Consider the following 22,471-nt stretch of genomic DNA (forward strand, 5'->3'; position numbering starts at 1 on the left):
TGTTAACAATATTTCACCGCTTTACCCTGTGATCAGACAACACTTCCCAATGGGGAACAGAAGCTGTTATCTAAGGTCTCTAAAGACTTATAATCGATGGAATCTGGTGGCTTTAAAGAGACCTTGGATAACGGCTCCAGTTTCCCACCGGAAAGCGCCGTCTGACGGAAGGTAAAGCAGTGAAAATATTCTACATACCTGAGTGTGTGCCACCTGCCATCTACTGTAGATCATTCACTGACTGGATAAGCACTTCACACTTCAAAAGATCTGAACTACACCTTTAGGTAAGGTAGATAGGATCTGAGCAGGATAGTGATCATCTGTAGAGAAAGAATATGCCGTTTCTAGTCAATACATCTCTAAGTGTCCCCAGACGGCAGTATTGAAATGCCTGAACACTTTTTCTGTCTACAGAGAGAATTCATCTACATGCATCAGCTGTGGGAGCTTGCAATACACCCACAGTGCTGCTGCCGTAACTGTGGTTGGTCATGGCGTTACCACTCCAACTCCACTGGATATTTCCCAGTCAGACAGGCAGTGCAGTGGCCCACTCGTTTTTCAGACTTGTTACTGGAGCTGATCCTCTCGTCCTTCTCCTTGAGGGAGGCGATTCCCTCTTGAACGGCAGACACCAGGCCCTCCACTGTCAGATACTGAACACTGGCAGCACCTACACAACAGTTCAAGTGTTAGTTGAGATGCACCGAAGAAACAATAAGGCAGTAAAGATCAAATGGGAAGACCGGCAGACTAAACTAAAGAAGTGTTCAGATCCTTCACTTTAGTTTAAGTAGACGTCTTGTAGTATTATCAGCACAATGTATCTGGAGTCAAAGTATTGATTGTGCAGTAAAATGTTCCCAGGCAGTGTTTCACTATTATATATACATTTTGTTTTTGGATTAATATTACCTCTTCATTAATGTTTGTGTTGCTTTATGTTCATCACATTCTATTTAAGATCATCACATGTTTGTAGCGTCACTGTCATTTGTGATGTGTGTCAATGAAACTGACAAAGATGCAACTAGTTTGAACATTGTTAGTGAGATGTACAACTGTTGTTAGTACTTACCAATGTATCCAGCGATGTCCTGAAACTCTGGCTTGTTAGCGATGAGCTCCTCCTTGGTGGGAATATTGATGCCCATGTAGCAAGGGTATCTGATGGGTGGAGAGGCCACCCTGATGTGGACCTGTCAGGAGAAAATAAAAATAAAGTGGACAATAAAAAGGCATGTTATTTGCCTATATGCCTCGATGTCATTTGTTTTCTTTCTGACCACTATTAATACATTGTCTGGGTCATGTCACCACACATCGTTAGTCAACTGACCTCCGTTGCACCGGCCTCCTTCAGCAGTTTAATAATGGGGGAGATGGTGTTGCCTCTGACGATGGAGTCGTCAACGAGCACCACTCGTTTCCCAGCAAAGTTGTCAGTCAATGCCCCAAACTTCTTGGCGACCCCGAGCTGCCTCAAGCGGGTATTTGGTTGAATAAACGTCCTCCCAACGTAGCGGTTCTTACACAAAACCTCGATATATGGCAGTCCGGACTTTGAGAGGAGGACAAGAAGAGGAAATATTGTGAGGACACAGGTCCATCAGGAGGTGGGCGTATTACAGCATTTCTTTTCAGAGTTCAACCAGACAGCTTGTAGACAGACCTGCTGAGCGTAGCCCAGTGCAGCAGGAGTTGCAGACTCTGGCACGGTGCTGACCACGTCTGCGTCTGTTGGAGCCTCAATGGCTAACTGCCGACCACAGCGCTGCCTGACAGTGTAGACCATCTGCCCTGCAGTACAGTGGTGGAACATACTGAACACTTTCACTTGGACTAAGGATTTCAATAATTCTACAAGAAAGCCAAACAGGTAGGATCAGAGTGGTATGAGGCAGTGAGTCTCAAGGTGGGCTCCTTCACAATCCTTTAGAGGGGGGGGGGGGGGTGTCTGTGAAAGGTTTTTTAATTATGATATAAAAAACCTTTTTATTTTTTTTCCTAAAATAGTTCAGAGATCATTTTCTCATCTAACAAATTGTATATTATTTTAAATACCATAATCAGAATCTGTTTTATATTGCCTTTGCATGCACGAAGAGTGAATCACTTCACACTTCTGTCAATATGTGCGTGTGTATCTTCTGAAATGCTCTTCAAATTAACCTTTTTTCCCCTTCTTGATTTGCCTTTAATATATTGTTTAGGTACAGTGGTACTTGCACCCAACTTAATTGAAGTCAGTTGAATTGTTTTATGGGTATTCTGTGTTAAGATGGTGCAAATATTTGAATACACCCCCCATTGACATTTCACTCCTCATGATAATGATTATTCATGCAGACAACATTGGGAGACCTGTTAATTTATCTGGCATGATTATAAAAAAATAAAACGGTGTAATAGGTGAATAATAAGGGAGTTATGCATACAACGGGGGTGTGACAGATGATACATTATGAGAGGGATATGATTTTTAATCAGGTGCTCTGACTCATCAAAAAACATCAAGATTCCTTTGAATAAAACAAAAAGGTATGTGTTCACTCTTTGTATTACTCATTCAAGGAAAGTAATGTCATGTTTTGATTTTGTTCAAATCGGCAGGAAATCAACTCCGAAACATTTGTCTGTCTTGTTTGTCCTGTTTTTGTATTGTCAGCGCTGTATTCGACTCCTGCCAAGCCTGTCATATCTTTCTAATACATTTCTATTTTGTTGTTCTTTCACATAAAGAATTGTAAAAAATAATAGGCCATGTCAAATGATGTCAAATCATGTCAAATTGAAAGGACATACATAAGGATGGCGGTGTGATCTCTATCTTGTAAGGATGAAACGCATAACATAACAAATATTCAAACCTTCAAAAATAGAGTCCGGCCTGGCAAAGTAAACATATTCGAATATGCAGAAGGCAGGGAGGTCTCCCTCAGGGCGAGGGACAACGCTCAGAGACTTGACTCCGTGCTTGGATATCTGGACTATCTCTCCTGGTAAGACCTCTCTGTAATACCTGAGAACCAGGAAGGACATGGAAATGGTCATTACCCACAGCACTTCCTTTATAAAGCAGAAGATATTACATATGTGATAAGAACTGACTTGGCACCGATGGACTGGAAGCTGCAGGACTCTGATGACACAACCCACCCCTCAGTGTCCTCCTCTCCGGCCCCTGACCAGAGGGACAAAGAAGGACGTTAATTATCCACCAGCACACGCATGTGACGCTCCGACACTGATGAGCTCTCGTGAGGCCTCGTATTGATCAATAGTAGAAGTTAGGATCTTCTCTGATGTCACAGTCACATGAAAAAAGAAAAACTAAAAACAATCAGAATACCTGAACTGTGCATTTTAGAGACGGGAACAATCCGTCCAATGCAGAGGGGGCGATTTCCGTAAGGGTCACGCACCGCATAGACAACATCTTTGAACATCACCAACAGTGAGTACGATGTAGGGGTCTCAGTCATCAGATTTTTTATTCTACAACACAAAAAAACACAACAACAGGTATTGAAATAGTACAGGATCTTTGTTTTGTTTTTTTTGCATCTATGCAGCATCAAGTCATACCACTGACCTGGCAACCCAGTTTGGTGCGTCCTGCTCCTCCATAGGTGGAGTCAATGCTAGCAGTTGGGTGATGAGCTCGCTGTCTGAGCTGGTGGAGAGGCCCACACCGTGGCGCATTACCTTCAAGGCACATTTACAAAGATTGATACAGAAAGAATACAAATAAAGATTCAGAATATATTGTATATAGAGAAGTGTCATTTCATGCAAGCTAATGTCCATTTCCTACATGTTTTATAGAGGAAAGTTATTAAACTCAAAAGCATAATACTGACACATTAAATAGATGTTGTGCACCCTTCACCATATGCATCATACATTGCAGATTTGCATTTATGGTGACCAAGGAAGCGCCATTGATATGCACCAGCTTTAGTGAGTGAAGGGAGCATCCTCACCCGTTTCCGAAGGGCATGAGCATTAACCAGCTCTCCATTGTGTGCTACGGCAATCTTGCCGTGCAGTGTATCCACCACAAAGGGCTGGCAGTTCTCCAGCTCGGAGAACCCAGTAGTTGAATAGCGTGTGTGACAAATACCGAGGTTACCGTAGCGCAGTTTCAGAAGAGCCTCAGGAGCGAATGCAGTGTTCACTAATCCCATTCCCTTGAGAAAAGAAAAAAAAAAGAAAAATGGCAAGAGGAAATCGGTGAGATGTTTTCAGTTGCACAATCTGAACAAATAATAAAAGTAAATAGCAATATGCAGCCATTATGTTGTAGTGGGGAACACCAGGTCACAGTGTGAGCGTGATAAAGCTTTAAGCTACGGGTCAATGTGTACCCATCTTTATTTATGGTGCACCTTTAATGAAAGCATCGAAAATGTTTCCTTGTATTTGAATAGTGTGAGTTAAACTCTGATTGAGTTTCATTTTTACGAGGGGCTTCGAGTCATGATCATTGTTACCTTGTGGGCCGTGTATGTAGGCGGACTGGCTCCATTACTTGTGACAATCCCGGCACTTTCCTGACCCCTGAGTAGACACAAACAAACGCATGCAAATTGAAACAGTATGTATGTATGTATGTATGTATGTATGTATGTATGTATGTATGTATGTATGTATGTATGTATGTATGTATGTATGTATGTATATATATATATATATATATATATAAAAAAATATATATATATATATAAAAAAAAATATATATATATATATACAAAATAAATAAATAAATATATATATTATATATTATATATATTATATATCAGTGGGAAGTGATCTATAATAAATGATCTCCCAGTCTCTTTTCTGCAAGACTAAACTTGTTCAATTGTCAGAGAACGATATGAGCCTTGAGGCAAACCAAACTGGTTTGTTTTGAGCAAAAAAAGATTGAAGAGGAGAAGATTAAAAAAACAGAAACGTCTGCTTCTCTACTGTGGAGCTGCCATATACGGAGAGTCGCCTTGCTGCATTTTCAGCCTATATACCAAGCTGCTTCTCAGATTACAGTTGGTCCCGCCCCCTCGGCACACAGCTTAAGCCAGTGGTGAGGCTGCTTTTCAGCATGGAGGCGTTGCTTTCAGGCTTAACCGCCTGGTTGCCTGGGGAACCGGGCAGCAGAGACAGACGGATTGGGGAAAAGAAAGCGTTTCCAGGTCAGCTCAAACATGGAGAGAGGAGCAGAGAGACAAAGAGGAGGTGATAGGGAGGTGGCAGAGGAAAAAGGCACGGTGGAGAGGCAGTGGGGGGAGGCAGAGGTGCTTGCTCTCATGTCAGTGTGGGACGAGGTGGGAGCTCAGCACGTAGCTGAGAGCAGAACCACATTTGAGTTGATTTCAGAGCGTCTGAGGAGGCTCAGTGTTGTGCGCAGTTGGTGGGAGTGTCAGGCCAAGTGCAGGAGCCTGGGACTTCAGAGCAGGAAGCCAGACGCAGCAGCAGGCACTTCAGCAAACTACAGCCCAGGAGTGGATGCAAGGCCAGTGGAGAGCTGGGAGGAAGAGGTGGAAGATATGGGTAATCAAAGAGGAATCTACCCTTCCTCAGTCACTATCCCAATGCAGGAAGGTAAATGTAGGTTCAACCCCAACTGTAGCGCAGATGATCACGACATATGACAAGGCTCAACACATTGTAGTATTTAAGCAACTGACGGATCAAAAGATAAACAAGCATGTCAGTCAGATTATTTTGTACCTCAAACTGGAGTGTTTTCCATCTTAAAAACATTTTAAATGCAGTCTAAAGTCAGATTGAAATAAAAAAAATTGTTACAAGCTCCAACTTGTTTTTTTTTTAATCAAAATTGAGCCAAAGATAACAGTGTGTGCATGTGTGTACAGGTATCAAGAGTCTAATCCATCGGGCTCTTCCTTACACTGCGAGTGTGGCTGAAGAGGGGGGCCGCCACTGGACGGACGATGAGGTGCGAGCATTGTTGTGCGTCTGGGCTGACCGGCGCATTCGGGAGCGCTTGAAGTGCACACTACGCAACAAATCCATCTTCCAAGAGATGGCCCGTCAGATGCAAAGAAACTTTGGGGTGATACGCAACTGGAAACAATGTCGGACGAAATACAAGAACTTGAAATATGATTACAAGACTGCTAAAAGCGCTCATGCTGTTGGAGGCAGCGGCGCAGGAGGTCCGGGGAAATACATGAAGTTCTTCGATGAGGTGGAAGCCATTCTGCTGGACCGCGGACTGGAGAACGGGACCGTGGAGATGCAGAAGAGGTTGTATGATGGAGAAATGAGAGAGAGGCAACAGACACCAACCTCAGAAAGTGAAGTCGTCATTGAAATTGATGATGGTATGTGTTCAGTGCATATTGTAGTTTTGTATTCAAGGCTAAAAAAACAAGATACATTTCTCTACTACTTGTTTTTGTTTTTCAGATGACAACAGTGATGATTATGATATGGACAGAGACACGGAAGCAAAATGGAGAGGAACAGGTACGCCACATGAATAACCAGTGTAGTTTACAGTAATATATATATATATATATATATATATATATATATATATTTCCTATCTGTTTCTATTCACTCCAGATGCCCATCTAACGCTCACGGATCCATCCAGCTCTGACCAGTTCCACGTGGTCACGGTGTCGGACACAGGCCGCAACTGGAGCGACCAGGAGGTGCGAGCGCTGATTCAAGTCTGGTCCGATGAGCGCGTGTGCAGGCAGTTGGAGAGCTCGACTAGAAAGAGGGACATCTTTGTCCAGATCTCCAACAGGTTAATGCAGCAAGGCATTGAACGCGACTGGAAGCAGTGCCACACCAAGTACAAAAACCTCAAGTACCTTTACCGTTCCCTTCAAAGAGGAAAGAGTGATGAAGCTGACCCTAGGCGCCTCATGAGGTTCTACGATGAGGTTGACGCCATTATGAATCGCACAAGTAATGGCTCACCACATGATGACACAGGAGCTGCAGAGTACCCCGCAGATTCAGACAGACTTAAAAGGTTGGAGGTTCATGAGGAGAACGATCACATAGATGTCTATTTGACAAAGATGAACACAGTGACCACAATGGCGGGAGCCATTGAGGACCGAACTTGTAGTTCTGATTCTGTCTCATCTCTATGCCTCGATGTCACACCAAACAATGAAGAACTAAGGCTGCACGCAGTCCAGGAGCTTCGCTTGGATCAACAGCACAGATTAATGAGTGAGCCCAATATCATTATTTATTCATGTGTAGTGTGTCGGTGTTTGATGAGAACAATTCACACGTAGCTTTCTTTCTTTCTTTGTATCATTTACCAAAATCCCTTCCTGAAACCTACAGAAGCAGAGATTCATAGCAGCCAGACATATCTTATTTATGATCTCCCAAACTTCAACCAATAACCTTTTTAAAAGGGTCGGTCCATACAAATTGCACAGAAACATTTTTGCACAGATCTAGTGTGAACTGGTTTTTATAGGGACTATCTTTCCTGTAGAAAGTAATTCCAATGTGGATTATTATCTCCGTCAAAGAGATTATGTTTTCGGTTTGTCAACAGGATTGCAGAAAACTGATGACCCGATTTTCATTGAATTTGGTGAAAGCGTGAAACATGGTCCATGGAAGAACCTATTAAAATTTGGGCGGATAATTTAATTTAAAAAACGGCCTTGGCGGAGGTATGCGCTCTCCAAGTGCACTTAGTTATTGTTAAAATGTACTGGGAGAGGAATAGAAATCTCAGAGATGTTTATCTAAAAAATCTGGACAAATAGTTACATGGCTATTTACCTCTAGTTGATAAATAAGAAAGTGTTTTTAATGGTTTGTAATTCAAGCAAACTGCCCCTTTAAATCTTAATTAAAATAAATTGTTGAGATAAATTGGAAATTAATAATCTTTTCCAAAAGCTAGAATAAAAAAAACACAGAAAACATTTTGTTTTGCCTCGAAAGAATGGCCGCCTGTCTTGTTACTGTGAATGTTTGTCGTTTGCAGGCTCTTCTGAAACCCGGGTAAAGAGAGAGGTCATCTATTCAGCAAACAGACGAATGAAGAGGAAAGCTGTGGATCAAGGTTTGAAAAGTGCCTCCCTTTGTAAATCACTTTATACGTCACATGATGTCCACAATTGCCAGAAGCCTTTGTAATTTCTAATTCAGTCCCATGATTTGCCATGGAGCATCACAATTAAATTATAGATGAATGCTAACAAGATGCACAACTCATGATGACGTCCACCATCAGACCCAGAGAAAGAGACACTTTGCTCGTCCATGAAGACAAATTACTCTTTTCACAAATAAAAGCATCCAAGGAATAGAAGGATAATAAATAATCTGATTTTAAAGCTGCCTTTGTTCCCTTTTCCAGACCCTACACTCCAGACACCGTTGAAAAAACTGGCCACTGGCTCTGATAACGTGGAGGCCCGGTGTAAAGAAGAGCAGGATCACATCCCGATAATGAAGATCAATTCAGTCTGTTCAATAACCTCACCCAATTCATCCCCAGAGAGAGAGGTAATACCTACTAATCCATGTGATAAACAGTATAAAACATGTCAGCAGCAAAGGTAACCTGAAGAAATTATTCTTTGAAAACAGGCTGTAGGAGTCCAGAAAAGACACGATGCGGCTGAGCTGTAAGAAACTCACAGATTATACAAGTTATTTCTGACTTTTAGGAGAGTCTGGGAGTCATATTTTATAGCTGCATCTTCTAATCCATTGATCAATTAGTTTAATGACAGGAAATGAAATGAACAAGAATGTATCAATCCCTTATAAATGCCATGCCACACATCTCAAACGTGAGAATATGATGCTTTAACTCTTCGTATATGATGATAAACTAAATGACTGTTTTGGACTATTGGCTGAATTGAAACAATCAATTTGGATATATCTCATTGGGCTGTGGGAAATTGTTTCCTACCTTTTGACATTTTAATAGACAATATCATTAATTCAGCAGCAGATTAATCGATAATTAGTCATTTGCTACTCTACATCTTTTAATATTTGAGAGTGAATCTGTTTATGGTGACATGTATGACACTTGGGGGAACTTCTGCGTTTTGAAAACTTTACTTTAAGTATAGATTGCTGATAACAAAGTCGAAGTTTACGTATTTAAGGTTTTGAATGTGTGGTATTGGAACTGTTGCTTCATGTTTCACATTAAGTTTACAGTTTGTGTTAGCCTATACATTAGAAATCAAATCTTAAATCAAATTCTACTGAAGTAAAGAATCTAAATACTTCTTCCACCTCTGGTTAAGTTACATTTCAAACACTTTCCTCTTCAGTTTGACTGTCACAGTTGGTCCTGGACACTTCCGGACCAGCTATCTTTATTAGTTATTTTCACGTTACAAGAGTAAGTTATACACACACACACACACCTTTTCGTAACTTACCTGTGCTGTAACGCCACAAGTCCCAGAGTTAAGACCTGAGCCACCTCCAGCTGTGTGGGCCACTCTCCGGCAGCCACACACCCGAAAACGCCGCACTCCTCCCCGATACCGTTCTCCTCAAACTCCATCTCTCCGCTGTCTCTCTCGGTCCTCCGTTAACCCGACGGTCAACAATCTCGTGCCCCCGGCAATCAGCTCGTGCGTTTCCCTATACCCGCTCCGATAACATTGACAGAACACGTGCAGTAAGCGCTTTTCACTATAGCGTGCAACGTGGCTCGTTAAAACAAAATAAACTCAGCTGACATTGTTGCAGTGAAATCACGAGTCCGAAAAAACGTTGTAACAAGGAAAGAAAATACTGCGTGCGACTTTAACAGATTATAAACAGGCCACTGTAACTGATGTCACATGAAGTAATCAACACGCATTTTATCAAACACTGGAAACACACGTGGTGTTTTACAACGAGGAGTACAACAACTAATCTAATTAATCGATTATGTCGAGCCGTTAATAGTTTTCTCTTGATAAAGTTTTTGATAAATCACTCTTTTTTTAAAAGAGAAAATGGGGGCAGGTTAGTGGATAAACTCCAAAAAAGTTCTTCTGGCAAATATTTGGAGATGGAGCATCTTCCCCCCACGTGTTGACAAATGCGCTGCTGTGATTGGTTGTCAGAATGAGCCAAGGAATGCTATTGGTTATCAGAACACGTACGCTAGGCTCCACTTCCCTTCTTCTGCTGCCTGCACGCCTCCTGCTGCCTCTTCATCGTTCAACTTTTCAAAGTTGAGTGTCAGTTTTCGTTTTGTGTTTTCAGGACTGTCGGTTGTTAAAGAACACCACCATGGCCTCCACATCAGGTACAGTTTAACAACGAATGCACATTTGAGACCACTGTGTTAAATGTGCAGCGCTTACTTTAGGCCTTTCCCTATTTTGTTTGTGTGTGTGCGTGTGTTTTGTAGAGTTGAAGATCGGTCAGAAGCTGAATGAGGGAAAGACAAAGGAGATTTTTGAGCTTGCGGACCAGTCTGGGCTGGTTCTGGTCCAGTCCAAAGACCAGATAACAGCTGGAAATGCCGCGAGGAAAGACCAGATGGAGGGCAAGGCTGCCATCGCCAACAAAACAACGAGCTGCGTGTTCAAGCTGCTCCAGGAATCTGGTAACGACATGTTATTTTCGTAGATTCAAACTTCAAGCTGTTCTCTGCTGCTGCGTGTGTGCAGCAGTTGTGTCATAACGATATTACCCTGAGGCAGCTTTCCTAAATGTTGAGTAACATTCTTTGGATTTGAGTGTGTGAAAGCCAGTAGAGTATACTTACTATATGATTTTAAGGTGTTTTTTTTTTTTTGTAAGCACTCCCTCACACTTCAGTAACAACTTCACATTTTGAATAGTTTTTTAATTTATTTAAATAATCCCATCAATTAACAACAAACTCTTTTTGAACTGCACGTCCAGAACCATGCAGTATCTTTGGCATGGTGCCTGCATGTTTGACATATGGTCCAAAAAAAGCCCAGATTCTAAAATGACTCTCCACTTTGCTTTAATTTATTACTAATTTGTTAAGTGTAACTCGCATGGCACTCATGAGTGTGGTAACGTTTGTCTTGTGACTTGAGACTCTGCCTCGTATAATTCACCAGAACGTGACCCACAACAATTAACGTTGATTCTTTTAGGAACATGACGTTTCTAAAAAGTACTGCTGTGTTTCAACATATATCTGTAATCCAAATGAACACTGAAGGGTAACATTATCCGTTTCAGATGTTACTTTACTTTGTTCACAGCTCTTGACACAATCAAGAGGTTTGATTTATGGAGCCCTGAGGATGGCTGTGTAGTCTCAAGCTGATTTGTATTATCTACCCTTTCTTCCAGGCATTAAGACTGCCTTTGTGAAGCAGCACTCTGACACTGCGTTCATCGCAGCCCACTGTGATATGATTCCCATTGAGTGGGTATGTCGCAGAGTGGCAACTGGATCCTTCCTCAAGAGGAATCCAGGAGTCAAAGAAGGATACCGCTTCTCCCCTCTGAAGATGGAGATGTTCTTTAAAGTGAGTCTGTGACCTCCAATGGGCTGTCAGTCTTAAATCCTGTAACAGTTGGACAAGTGTCCACATGGTAAATCACAGCCATCTTTATGTAAGCCATTGTTTTCTGATATAGGATGATGCCAACAATGATCCCCAGTGGTCAGAGGAGCAGCTGCTGGAGGCCAAATTCTCTCTGGCTGGGCTCACTATCGGTCAGTGCGAGGTGGACATCATGAATCGCAGCACTGTGGCCATTTTTGAGATTCTGGAGAAGTCCTGGGCCACACAGAACTGCACGCTGGTGGATATGAAGGTATGCAGTGCAGCGGCGCCCTCTGCTGGTTAATCTGAAATCTTTGTGTGAAGACTTTCTTTCTGAACTCTTTGTAGCAATTTCTTAATTTAAGATTATCTTCCTTGTTTATAGATTGAGTTCGGCGTGAACGTGAAGACTCAAGAGATTGTCCTCGCTGATGTGATCGACAACGACTCATGGAGGCTGTGGCCAGCTGGAGATCGGAGCCAGCAGAAGGATAAGCAGGTCCGGCCTTCTCTTTGGTCTTGCTATTTAATTTCAACGTTTATAAGAGTCGAGATGAAAAGCTAAAACATAACTTGTCTTCCTAGGTGTACCGAGACCTTAAAGAAGTTACCCCTGAGGCAATGCAGATGGTGAAGAAAAACTTTGAGTGGGTCTCTGAAAGGGTCAAGGTACACTAAAGCTTCAATCTACTGTGTTATCAGGACAGGCTTTTGTTTTTCTTTTAATCAAGTTATAATGCAAACTCTGCAACAAACTATGCAATTGCACCTATAACTGCGCTGCAAAGGAAATAGTGTCTGTGCTTTCCCCCCACAACATTGGCCCCTTTCTATTCAAATGATCCTCATTGCAAAATGGTCCAAAGCTCAGCGCTGATGGCCACACGCAGTTCAAGTGAAATTATTAGCGTCTTCAGAGTTATCGGCAGCTGCAATCCATTCTTTCAGCTAACGTTGCATAGTTTCGCTTTAAGCGGACATATAAACTGGGACTGGAGCTAACGAGTGTTTTGTCTCTAGCTGCTGCTGGAGCACAAGGCCAACGGCAGGGTGGTGGTTTTGATGGGCTCCACTTCGGACCTGGCTCACTGTGAAAAAATCAGGAAGGCCTGCATCTCCTACGGGATTCCCTGCATCCTGAGAGTCACCTCTGCACACAAAGGTCCAGATGAGACATTGCGCATCAAAGCAGAATATGAAGGTGTGTATTTTATTTTATTTTATTTTATTTTATTTTATTTTATTTTATTTTATTTTATTTTATTTTATTTTCTCTCTAAAAGAAGTGAGGATTTGGTTGTGTCATGTCATAACATCTGTTTTCTTTTCCTCAGGTGACAGCGTGTCCACTGTGTTTGTGGCTGTAGCCGGCAGAAGTAACGGCCTTGGCCCTGTGATGTCTGGAAACACGGCATATCCCGTCATCAACTGCCCACCTCTCACTCCAGACTGGGGTGCACAAGATGTCTGGTCATCCCTGCGTATGCCAAGCGGTCAGTATAGCACTTCCTTTCTTAAATTGTTAGTCCACATGCAAGTTTATTCATCATAGTAACCAAGCCTTTGTCCCCCCCCCCGACACACACACTCCTGCAGGTCTTGGCTGCTCGACAATCCTCTCCCCCGAGGCCGCTGCTCAGTTCGCCGCGCAGATCTTCGGGTTGACCGATCACCTTGTGTGGTGCAAACTGAGGGCCTCCATGCTCAACACCTGGGTGTCTCTCAAGCTGGCTGACAAGAAGTTACAGGCCTGCAGCCTGTGAAGTGGCTCAAGACGCCTCTGAGCCAAGTGTTCTCTGTTAGAGCTGTCTGTCAATGATGTGTCTTTTGTTTACCATGAAAACCCACTAACAGTAGAATAAATCTACCTGTACTTTCTCACACGCATAAATCATTCCATTAAAGAAGAAAATGATTAAAAGCTTCTTGATAAAAGAGCTTCTGTGGTTATTTAAACCTTTTTCACGTCTGCTGTGAAAGAAGTATTTCTGCAGACTAACTTTGAAAATGATTGACTTAAATCAATCATTAAAAAGAATTCTGTTAAATCAACAGTCTGTTATCTTCGACTAGCTGTTTATTTATTCTAACTTTGTCCAAAGGTAACAATCCACCTACCAGCACTCACCAATGAACACTTTATATCTCACTTGTTTAATGTGTATTTAAATAAACTGAAGCCAAGAACTAGTCTGGCACACAACCCCCAATAACATGGCAAATTGTTGTTTTTGCATGTTACCTTTGGACAGAGCAAGGCTGGTTGATTGCCCCAGTCTTTATGCTAAGCTAACCTGCGGCTGGCTGCAGCCTGATACTTAACGGTATCCACAGAATCATTAGTGACGTTAGAGATAAGGCCGTCAGTACAAACACAGAGGTTACATTCTACAAATTACACTCGAAAGGTTAAGGTAGCTTTTTAAAAGGCTTCTGATGTTTGTTTCATTCAACATTTTTATTTGAGTGGTTCTGGCAAACATTTCTTTTTGTATTATATTCTTGTAAATTTGAAGAAGGAAGAGTCATTTATTTTTTTTGGCAGTCCAAATAGCTTGTGGGGAAGATTTCAGTATTTATGAAATCTTGGCTGTGGCCATGATTCAGGCCACAGTTTATTATTATTATTGCCAGTGGTCAGGTTGTGGTTTTATCATATTGAATAGGATTTGAGCCGATGCCTTGTTAAGTGGAATGTGGTGTTTGTTTCACATTCATATTTACTCCCAAGAAATGCTGGGATCAAGTTGAAAATCTGCAAACTGTCGAGGAAGGTTTAAAGTTATGCCAGTGACGAGATGGCTAGCTGTTCAGCTGCATATCTTATATATCATATCCCATTTGAATAGCTTTAATGTCATTCAAAGGGTTGTATTTCATTAGCATTTTTACATGCATACTCTGAATGCACGCTTTACCATCACTGCACTACAGAGTTCCTTTCAGTGATTTTAAAGCCTTTGCAACACCCACAAATACGGTCTGCTCTTGTTTCTATCATGACAGGACATCCGCATGAATCTGTCACAATATTCCCCTTCTCAAATGAAAGACAGGGGCAATACCTTTTGAGTGAATTGCTCAGCAAAGTCACAGCAATTAATAAACTACAATTGAGAGCTGCTACCTCATTTCATAAATATCTCTCTTATATTTCTTCTTTCATCCATATTCATGTATCTTCATTTGCTCAGTAGTATTGGGACCTCAACTCAGCCACAAGAGGGAGCCTGTATCACATGTTTGACGATACAAAATCTTAACCTTTCAATCTGTTCCAGCAGTTTGCAGCCAAGCGAATGAGTCAGAATATCGTGCCACCATTTTATTTTGTACTTCTATTATAGCACAGCTTTCCCTTTGATAACAAATGATGGGTATAACGACCTATGATGTGCTAAATCTTTGTTCACGTGTGGGTGGATGTGGGAGGATGGAAGTGCTGAGGGTAGAGTGATATACAGATGAGTGTAGTGAAGCTGATATCTGACAAAAATCCTCTGCATTTTAATTTGGAGTTTAATTTTACGTTTAAAAATGCAATTTACTGCATTAGAATCAACCTTCCCATTGCTAAATCCAAATGCAGCATAACAACTGGAGGTATAGCCAAAGAGCTGAAATGGACATAATATGTATGTCTACGTGATTCGAGGTCTCCTTGACAACCGTAACATGGCAACAATCACTCTATATACAATAGTCTGTTTCTGAGTCTTGTTTCCACACTGAGCTCTGTAAGTCCAGTTTATATCTCCTCTCATTGCTGCCATTTGACTATTTCACTGCTTACCATCCCCATGGATACCACAATAGCCGAGTGTAAATGAACACAACATGAATCATCAGCAAAGTCTCACCTACTAATGAGTTCTGAATGTGTGTGGTCATGACTTTAACCTGGGCTTGAGCGCTTGTTAAATGTGATTAAATTGTTATAGTAAAAACATTAATAATGATAATAATAATAATTAATAATGTGACGACCAGTGTAGTAACAGAACCCGAGGAAAAACATGCAGTGACTTTCTCAAGACTCAAAAAAGAAATTTATTTAGCTCTCAAAGCTATGAGGATGGCATTATGTATCACTACTATAGTTTATTTACATGTTTTCTACAACAGTATTGTATCCTCTATTTGCTGATTGGTCTTGTGTACAAAATCTCTAAATCGTCCTAAGGGTAAACATCATCACTAACATTGCTTTTTTCTCTCCCTGTTTTCCTCTGCTGGATGCACAGGATGATCACTCATAACATTGTCCTGCCATCACTTGGGCACCTTCACACCACCTCTGTTACTCACATCTTTCTCTCTTTGTTGGTATACTAATCCCTTCCAGCTACCTCTGTTACCAATCTAACCATTAAACTCCCTGCGGTGCCAGATCACAGCGCCCCCAGGTCGTGGCACGAGCGGGACTTCTGCCTCAGGAACTTTCCCACTTCTCGCTCTCGCGGGTACCGGGGCACCAGGCTGGACAGGAAACGTTTGGCACGGGAGGTGATGCTCTCACGCTGGCCGCCGCACATGTCCTCCGCACTGGTCCCGGGGGGCCAGGGGGACTGGCCCCTGGCGAGCCGCACCGCGCATTCCAGGAGCTCTGGAGTGCGGTGGTCCAGAGAGGCAGAGATCTCCAGATACAGACAGTTGAAGAGGGCAGCGCTGGACATGGCCTCTGAGGGAAGAGATTGGGAGGAGAAGATGAGTAACGCAGCTTTCACAGCCTTTAAGTTTACATTAAGGGTGACAGCGACCAGTGTTACCTGCAGCAATGTTGGCGGTTCTCTGAATCTTTGTAGTTAGTTTGCACGCATTAACACAAAACACCATATGATACCCCTCATTTACCTTCATGACACAGTCCAACACTAAAACAACTTAAAGCATGAATGTATTGAACAAGCCACAGCAGAGTAGCCCTGCGATCATAACCAATTTAGAAGTAAAATACTTTTGTTTTGTTTGTTTTATATAGTAAATGTTGTTGTATTTAAATGCATTGAACCGAACACATAGAGCAGTATATAATACATTTAATGTACTGTTTCACAGATTGAAATAAATAACATATGCAGGCCTTTACACAACTGAATCTGTAAGGAATACGCTGATGACAAACTGCAGATAGTTTACATCAGTTGCACTTCTAGGCAAGACAGTAAAAAAACAACGTTAAAGGTCATGAAAACATATTTTCTTAATCAGCTTATTTCTATGATTAATGGGGTCCTACAAGAACACACTATTGTCTGTCCCAGTTGGAACAGTTTTGGTTATTTTACATGAGAGATTTCTATATTTCTGTTCTTGACTTTGCTTTTCTTACGGTTTTGAAGGGGGCCGGGCTCAGTTGGGAAAATGTGATGTGAATATGAATTTAACACCATTTGAATCAGGACAGTTGTAGTTGTCTGGGTTGCCACTGGTTCCAAAAGGTGTTTTTCCACATTACTAAAATCTTTCTTTCGAAGATATCTCAAACACGAGGCTCTCCTGAATAATGGGACAGTCATATAGCTTTATGCTCTGGCCAACAGTTTGACTTATTCCAACTCAGTATCAGGGAAATCCTGTTTTGACCATCGTTCTGTCATGGCAGACTGCTCCAAATACTACAATACCCATGAGCCTCCGTTACAATTGTTTAAAGAAGAGTCCAGAGTTGCAAATCAGAGCTGTAGCAAATTTAAAATGCTTTCAGAACAAAATGTGACGCCCTAGGCCATAGGGCGTAGTTGCCGAATTGATCAAAAACCAGACCCAGAAATCAAAGGAATGTGAATTGACTTAAGATTCATTTTGCATTTCAAGTTTTTCAAATTATAATCTTTAGTTTCCAACTGCCGTTAGCGGCACACATAACAGAACTTTAGCTCTGTGATTGGATGTTTCCTGCTGAAAAGGACCTGGGGAGTTGTACTTAACTTCTCACTTAAAGTGTTTATGTACAAAGGCTTGTACCTTTGAGTTTTTATCAAAGAACAATGGGCCCCCAACATATCTCCTCCTAGAATATCAAGATGTTTTTTCAAAGCTTTAACTTTGATTGTTGCTTATTTAGTCAGTAATATTTAATATTGTGTAGAGAAATACTTTGAAGCCAAGTTGTCAGGGGCTTTAGGTTGGGAGGAACTCTGTATACAGCCTGTGTAATCCTACATAGTTGCACAGCAATACACTGTAAAAATGCATGAATGTGGACATGCAGTGCACTCACAGTGAATACTCTGCTGCTTTGACTGTAATTGCGACTCTCTTCATACTCCCACACTGCGATGAAGCTGGGAGACGCTGACCTTTACATTTTCACATATTGTACCCTATTTAGTGTTTACTGCCGGATATAAAGAAGTGAAAAATATCAACAGCAACTGTGAGGACCAGGGATGAAAATATGAATGGTTCATCGTACCTTGAGAGGGGACCTCACGTGTGCGAACGAGGTCACTCTTATTACCGACGAGGATGATGGGTGTTTGGGGCTGAGTCTCTCTCAGGAGAAGTCGGAGTTGAGCAGTGCGGTGGAAACTACGCCTGTCAGTCACTGAAAACACCAGGACACACACCTCACACTGCAGAGCCGACAGGTCCTGAGGGACAGACAGAGGCAGACACACAGAACGTTACAATGCTGTGGTATTGTAATGTTCTGTGTATTGTAAAGCAGTCAAATGTGAGACCAGCATCGCACACGACTACCAACAGGAATTTTGCACTCAAGTCAAAACTTTCATTTCAAATTGACTTGCGAAACACCCTACTTTCATTAATCTCATGTCAAAGCCTTATATGCAGAATAATAGTGGGAGTGCTGCCTGGAGAAACAGCAGACAATTGAGTACTCTATTTAAAATCTCCTGTGGTTAAATGAGAAATTACTACATATTGCACAAACTGCAGAACACATCACTGACACACAGTCATTATCTCCAAGCAAGAGGGAAAGAAAAATCCTTAAAAATAAAAAAACCCATGAGTGAATCCTTCTTACTATGGATAAGTGACTAAACCTCATCCTGTCTTTAGTTGGAGCTGCCATGGCCCATTGACTTTTCATTTCATTTTGATTAAGTCCAAAAATTGAGCACAGACCAAAGGCACCTTTTGCATGATAGACACAGACGTAATACGACAATTATTTTAGAAAACTCCTTATAAGGCAACCATTACATTGTCTCCCATAACACATATATAGCTCATTATACAAAGAGTAACACATAAGATTCCCCACCTCAAAAAAGACAGATTGTGTCATGAGTGTGAAATCAGTTTCTTTTCCACACATCCACCAAAATTGAAAACATTAATGCAGTCATTTGGCACATCTGTTCTGTGGGCAGCTCACACACACACTCTCTCTCTCTCCAATCCACACACAGATGCCTCTGAACTGCACTCGAGGGAAAAGAGGAAAAAGTGCAACCTGATAATGAGCTTTCCTCTGTCAACCAGATGCAGCTGATTTATTGTCCTATTTTTGCAACAGCGTTTTTGAGCTTGGCATCCATTTCTGTTATAGTGACGTCAATTACAATAAACAATGCGCTCCATATATGCAATATGATCACATCTAAAATATGCTGCATACACACTCAGTAAGCATCTGTGTATGTACTGTAGTTTCTTTCATTTTCTTTTTTGTTAACCTGTTGTGTGTTTTACCTCTTTTGTTTCATTAAGTCTAATTTATTATTCTATATGTAAGTTGAATTAGTAATATGTCCAAGTGCATGCTGGGATATGCTCGAGTTCCTATTTATATATGAATCAATGGATGCATGTAGGGCTGCAACTAATGATTATTTTATTATTAATTAATCTGCTAATTATTTTCTAGACTAACCGATTAATAATTTGGTCTGTAAAATGGCACAAAATACAGAAACATGTCCATCAAAGTCCAAGTTGATGTCTTTAAATGTCTTGTTGTGTCAGTCCAAAACCCACACATATCCAATGTATTATGATATATAACAGAGAAAAGCAGGAACACTATTATTGTGCACACAATGGCTTCAAATTAAATTAGGCAGTAGGAAATGTAAGTTAAGAATCCAAACCGAAAAGATACATTTTTAGCACCTTCTTAAAACAGTCCCCTGGCCCTCTGACAAGACCAGATGTACAGTATATATATACACACCACAGTGAAATGCCAAAAAGCCACAGAGCACATTGTATACAGCTACAGAGAGGGCACAGTGGCCTAATGAGGTTGCAGGGAGTGTAGGGACGGAGAAGTGTTGTTTGCCTAACCTGTCTCCAGTTGTCAAAGATAATAATGGTGCTCTCCTCGTCATCCACGGTGACTGTGCGCACGTAACCCTCCCCTAAGGACAGGGAGAGCAGCAGTTAGGTCCCAAATGGGAGATGGGTGCTGTAATTTGTTTACCTGCTGCTCACCTTAAAAGCACTCAATGCATTATACCACTCTGCATTAGTCAAACAAACAGCTTTGTACCTTCAGAATCCACAGACGCAGTACTGTCCAGGTCCCCAGCGAGGGCGACGGACAGAGAAGACTTCCCCACGCCGTTCTGCCCCAGCAGGGCGATCCTTAAAGGACCATCAGGTCTGCCCTCTACAGACACAGTTGGAGTGTCATCCAAGGCTAGGGTGAAGCTGATTGGTGACGCAGACGGTCCAGTTGCACCCGATGTCCAATCGCAATCATCGTGGACAGCTTCTTCTCGTTTAAGCTGGTGCTTTATAGGCAGAGGAGTGCTTCCTCTGCGAACAGTCGGGGTGCTGGACAGAGTCATACTGTCACACTGGAGGAGAAAGGAACATGGAGGGGGAACTCTCTTCATTGTACAACATTTAACACTAGTCTGTATTCAGATATGGTTTTTCTCATATAATACTAAAAGCCAGCACCCAAAGCCCAGTTTGCATGACGATGTGATATTCCAGTTATTCAGTATTTAGCACCTCCATAAAGTCAGAGGACTTGCAGCAGAGGCTGAGATATCCTGCATTTTAGTCGCTTGTATGAGTCAAGCTTCAAAAACACTGGATCCTACAATTCCCGTAGAATAAGTCAAAAGTGTCTTTCATTAGACTTTCCATGCCTCCTAAATGCCTCCATCGTTCATACTTCCCGCCCCCAGTTTAGCCTATAATACATGTTTTCTGTGTCCAATCCAAAATAACTGAGGACATCATCAGGTTATAATTCCCTAATTAAATTGTCAAAGCTCCTCCACAGACACTGAAGACATTATACAACTTTCTTTTCACAGGCTGAGTAGTATTCCTCATGACGAGTAAACTGACCATGTCATCTGGGTGGTGTGGCCCTTTAAACCTACAATAGACCCTTTTCACAGCAGAAATATTGACCACATTAATATGGCTCCATTCCATTAAGTGTCTTAGCAAGCCATGTCAGTGAGTGAACATGCACAATCATAGAGCCCTGGAACTGGCTCACCTAAATTGAATGCAGCCATCATTAATGTTATTAATTCCACCTGTGCTTTTCCTGCTTTGGCAAGTCAAAAATCTGCTGTGAAAAGGGTCAATAACCGATTTTATTCTGGCCACTCTTAGGGCAGCAACAAGCTGTAAAAGCAACACTGATATATATATATATATATATATATATATATATATATATATATATATATATATATATATATATATATATATATATATATCATTTGTTTTTAAGCTGGCACAAAGGTAAGCAGCATCAGTATTCGTTTGGAGTCATGTCTGTATCCACGGGATGAATGTAAGTCCAATTTTCAGCTCTGTGTTGCTACTAAATGCTTTCCTTTGTATACTAAAGTTGTGGGTCAATCAAAGCCAAAAGTCGAAAGTCAGGTGATACTGCTGTGTGGTTTTATAACTGCAAGCAATGCATTTCACATTACACATAATCATGACATCCGTTGTTATTATAAAAAAAACTGACTCAAGCATCCTATCCTATAATTTGGATTTAGTGCTTACAACGAGAAACTGACTCAAATGCAGGACACCACCTCCCTGCACCACCACCTACTTAAAACACACACACACACACACACACACACACACACACTTCACTTGCAGCTCAATAACCCCACACACACACACTTCACTTGCAGCTCAATAACCCCCTCCATTAATTAACAATCAGAATATCAAACATCCTCACTTTGCCCCAAACCGGATTAGCTAATTGAAATACAGAATATTGGAGCTGTTTGTTTGCCCCGAGCTCGCGCGCAGCCCCGTGCATCTTACCTTGGCCGCCTTCTCCTCGTTGTTGAGCCTGTCTTCGGGCACATCTGTCGGCATCTGCAAACTGAAATCAAGCCACCGGGAATAAGGACTCCAAAATACGCAGGACACCCAACTCCTCACCCGCACCACTCACTTTATGAACCCCAGCCCAAGTAGCACGGTATGATCTCTCACCTGTCACGCGGCTCTCGACAAAGTAAGCACGCTCTCTTTCTCTTTCTTTCTTCCCTCTCTCGCGCGCTCTCTACTTCTCTCTCTCTCCTGCACTCTCTCCTTCAATTTATATATATCTCTTCAGGTTATGGCCCAGGTCCAGTTCTGCAGTCAGCACCGTCATTCATCACCGCTCTCTCCAAACTGACTATGACTCACGGACTTGACACATATATAAATGCTCCTCCAGAATTGTATTTTCTGCAGAGGAGAGATGAAAAAAAGCGACCCCGAAGACTCACGCGCTGTGAGTGTTTGCTTCAGGTGCATATGCAGTACAGTAGTAAAAGTGTAGCAGTGATGCAGGAAAAGCAGGCAGGGAGGGAGCAGTTCTATGGAGAGATGTTCAGTGTCACGAAGCTCTCATTGACCTCTTGAAGAAGGAGGCGATATGGAAAAAGGCCACTAGGGGGCAGCAATACACAAGTCTTCGCCTTACTAATTGGCTCTGTTTGTTTGAGTATTTCGTGGTTGTGTCCTTGGAGGGGGGGAGG

General features: G+C 41.8%; 3 protein-coding genes across 4 annotated transcripts; 1 reads left to right on the forward strand and 2 right to left on the reverse strand.

Moving 5' to 3' along the window:
* Nucleotides 1-191: 191 nt before the first annotated feature.
* ppat (phosphoribosyl pyrophosphate amidotransferase) lies at nucleotides 192-10,149 on the reverse strand. Its single transcript, XM_029430003.1, has 11 exons — nucleotides 9,429-10,149; nucleotides 4,500-4,566; nucleotides 3,990-4,196; nucleotides 3,599-3,711; nucleotides 3,356-3,501; nucleotides 3,115-3,187; nucleotides 2,874-3,025; nucleotides 1,676-1,803; nucleotides 1,343-1,564; nucleotides 1,082-1,202; nucleotides 192-676 (listed from the first exon to the last, which is right to left on the reverse strand). Exons 1-11 carry the CDS (start codon nucleotides 9,554-9,556, stop codon nucleotides 501-503), a joined length of 1,533 nt encoding a protein of 510 aa, XP_029285863.1. The 5' UTR covers nucleotides 9,557-10,149; the 3' UTR covers nucleotides 192-500.
* Nucleotides 10,105-13,460, forward strand: paics (phosphoribosylaminoimidazole carboxylase, phosphoribosylaminoimidazole succinocarboxamide synthetase). Its single transcript, XM_029430004.1, has 9 exons — nucleotides 10,105-10,294; nucleotides 10,400-10,597; nucleotides 11,326-11,504; nucleotides 11,617-11,796; nucleotides 11,911-12,024; nucleotides 12,111-12,194; nucleotides 12,546-12,726; nucleotides 12,860-13,018; nucleotides 13,122-13,460. The coding sequence occupies exons 1-9, from the start codon at nucleotides 10,279-10,281 to the stop codon at nucleotides 13,286-13,288; spliced, it is 1,278 nt and encodes a 425-aa protein (XP_029285864.1). The 5' UTR covers nucleotides 10,105-10,278; the 3' UTR covers nucleotides 13,289-13,460.
* Nucleotides 13,461-15,555: 2,095 nt separating this feature from the next.
* LOC115006574 (GTP-binding protein REM 2-like) lies at nucleotides 15,556-22,266 on the reverse strand. Of its 2 annotated transcripts, XM_029428846.1 has the most exons (6): nucleotides 21,939-22,266; nucleotides 21,765-21,825; nucleotides 19,993-20,302; nucleotides 19,788-19,861; nucleotides 17,944-18,121; nucleotides 15,556-16,206 (listed from the first exon to the last, which is right to left on the reverse strand). In XM_029428846.1, the coding sequence occupies exons 2-6, from the start codon at nucleotides 21,816-21,818 to the stop codon at nucleotides 15,917-15,919; spliced, it is 906 nt and encodes a 301-aa protein (XP_029284706.1). In that variant the 5' UTR covers nucleotides 21,819-21,825; nucleotides 21,939-22,266; the 3' UTR covers nucleotides 15,556-15,916. The 2 variants fall into 2 exon arrangements, with proteins under 2 accessions (XP_029284706.1, XP_029284705.1); XM_029428845.1 differs by lacking the exons at nucleotides 21,765-21,825; nucleotides 21,939-22,266 and adding an exon at nucleotides 20,808-21,007.
* Between the last annotated feature and the right edge of the window lie 205 nt (nucleotides 22,267-22,471).

Source organism: Cottoperca gobio, chromosome 4 (genome assembly GCF_900634415.1).
Source record: "Cottoperca gobio chromosome 4, fCotGob3.1, whole genome shotgun sequence".
NCBI lineage: Eukaryota > Metazoa > Chordata > Actinopteri > Perciformes > Bovichtidae > Cottoperca > Cottoperca gobio.

Coding starts and splice junctions, on each gene's coding strand:
- ppat (XM_029430003.1), bottom strand. CDS start 9,556: ATGGAGTTTGAGGAGAACGGTATCGGGGAGGAGTGCGGCGTTTTCGGG. Junction 3,502..3,598: donor GCACCAAACTGGGTTGCCAG/GTCAGTGGTATG, acceptor TTTGTGTTGTAG/AATAAAAAATCTGATGACTG. Junction 1,804..2,873: donor GCCGGACTCTATTTTTGAAG/GTTTGAATATTT, acceptor ACTGTACTGCAG/GGCAGATGGTCTACACTGTC.
- LOC115006574 (XM_029428845.1), bottom strand. CDS start 20,897: ATGGAATGGAGCCATATTAATGTGGTCAATATTTCTGCTGTGAAAAGG. Junction 20,303..20,807: donor CACACCACCCAGATGACATG/GTCAGTTTACTC, acceptor TTTCTCCTCCAG/TGTGACAGTATGACTCTGTC. Junction 19,862..19,992: donor TGCGTCTGTGGATTCTGAAG/GTACAAAGCTGT, acceptor CCCTGTCCTTAG/GGGAGGGTTACGTGCGCACA.
- paics (XM_029430004.1), top strand. Junction 12,025..12,110: donor GCCAGCAGAAGGATAAGCAG/GTCCGGCCTTCT, acceptor TTGTCTTCCTAG/GTGTACCGAGACCTTAAAGA. Junction 12,195..12,545: donor GGGTCTCTGAAAGGGTCAAG/GTACACTAAAGC, acceptor TTTTGTCTCTAG/CTGCTGCTGGAGCACAAGGC.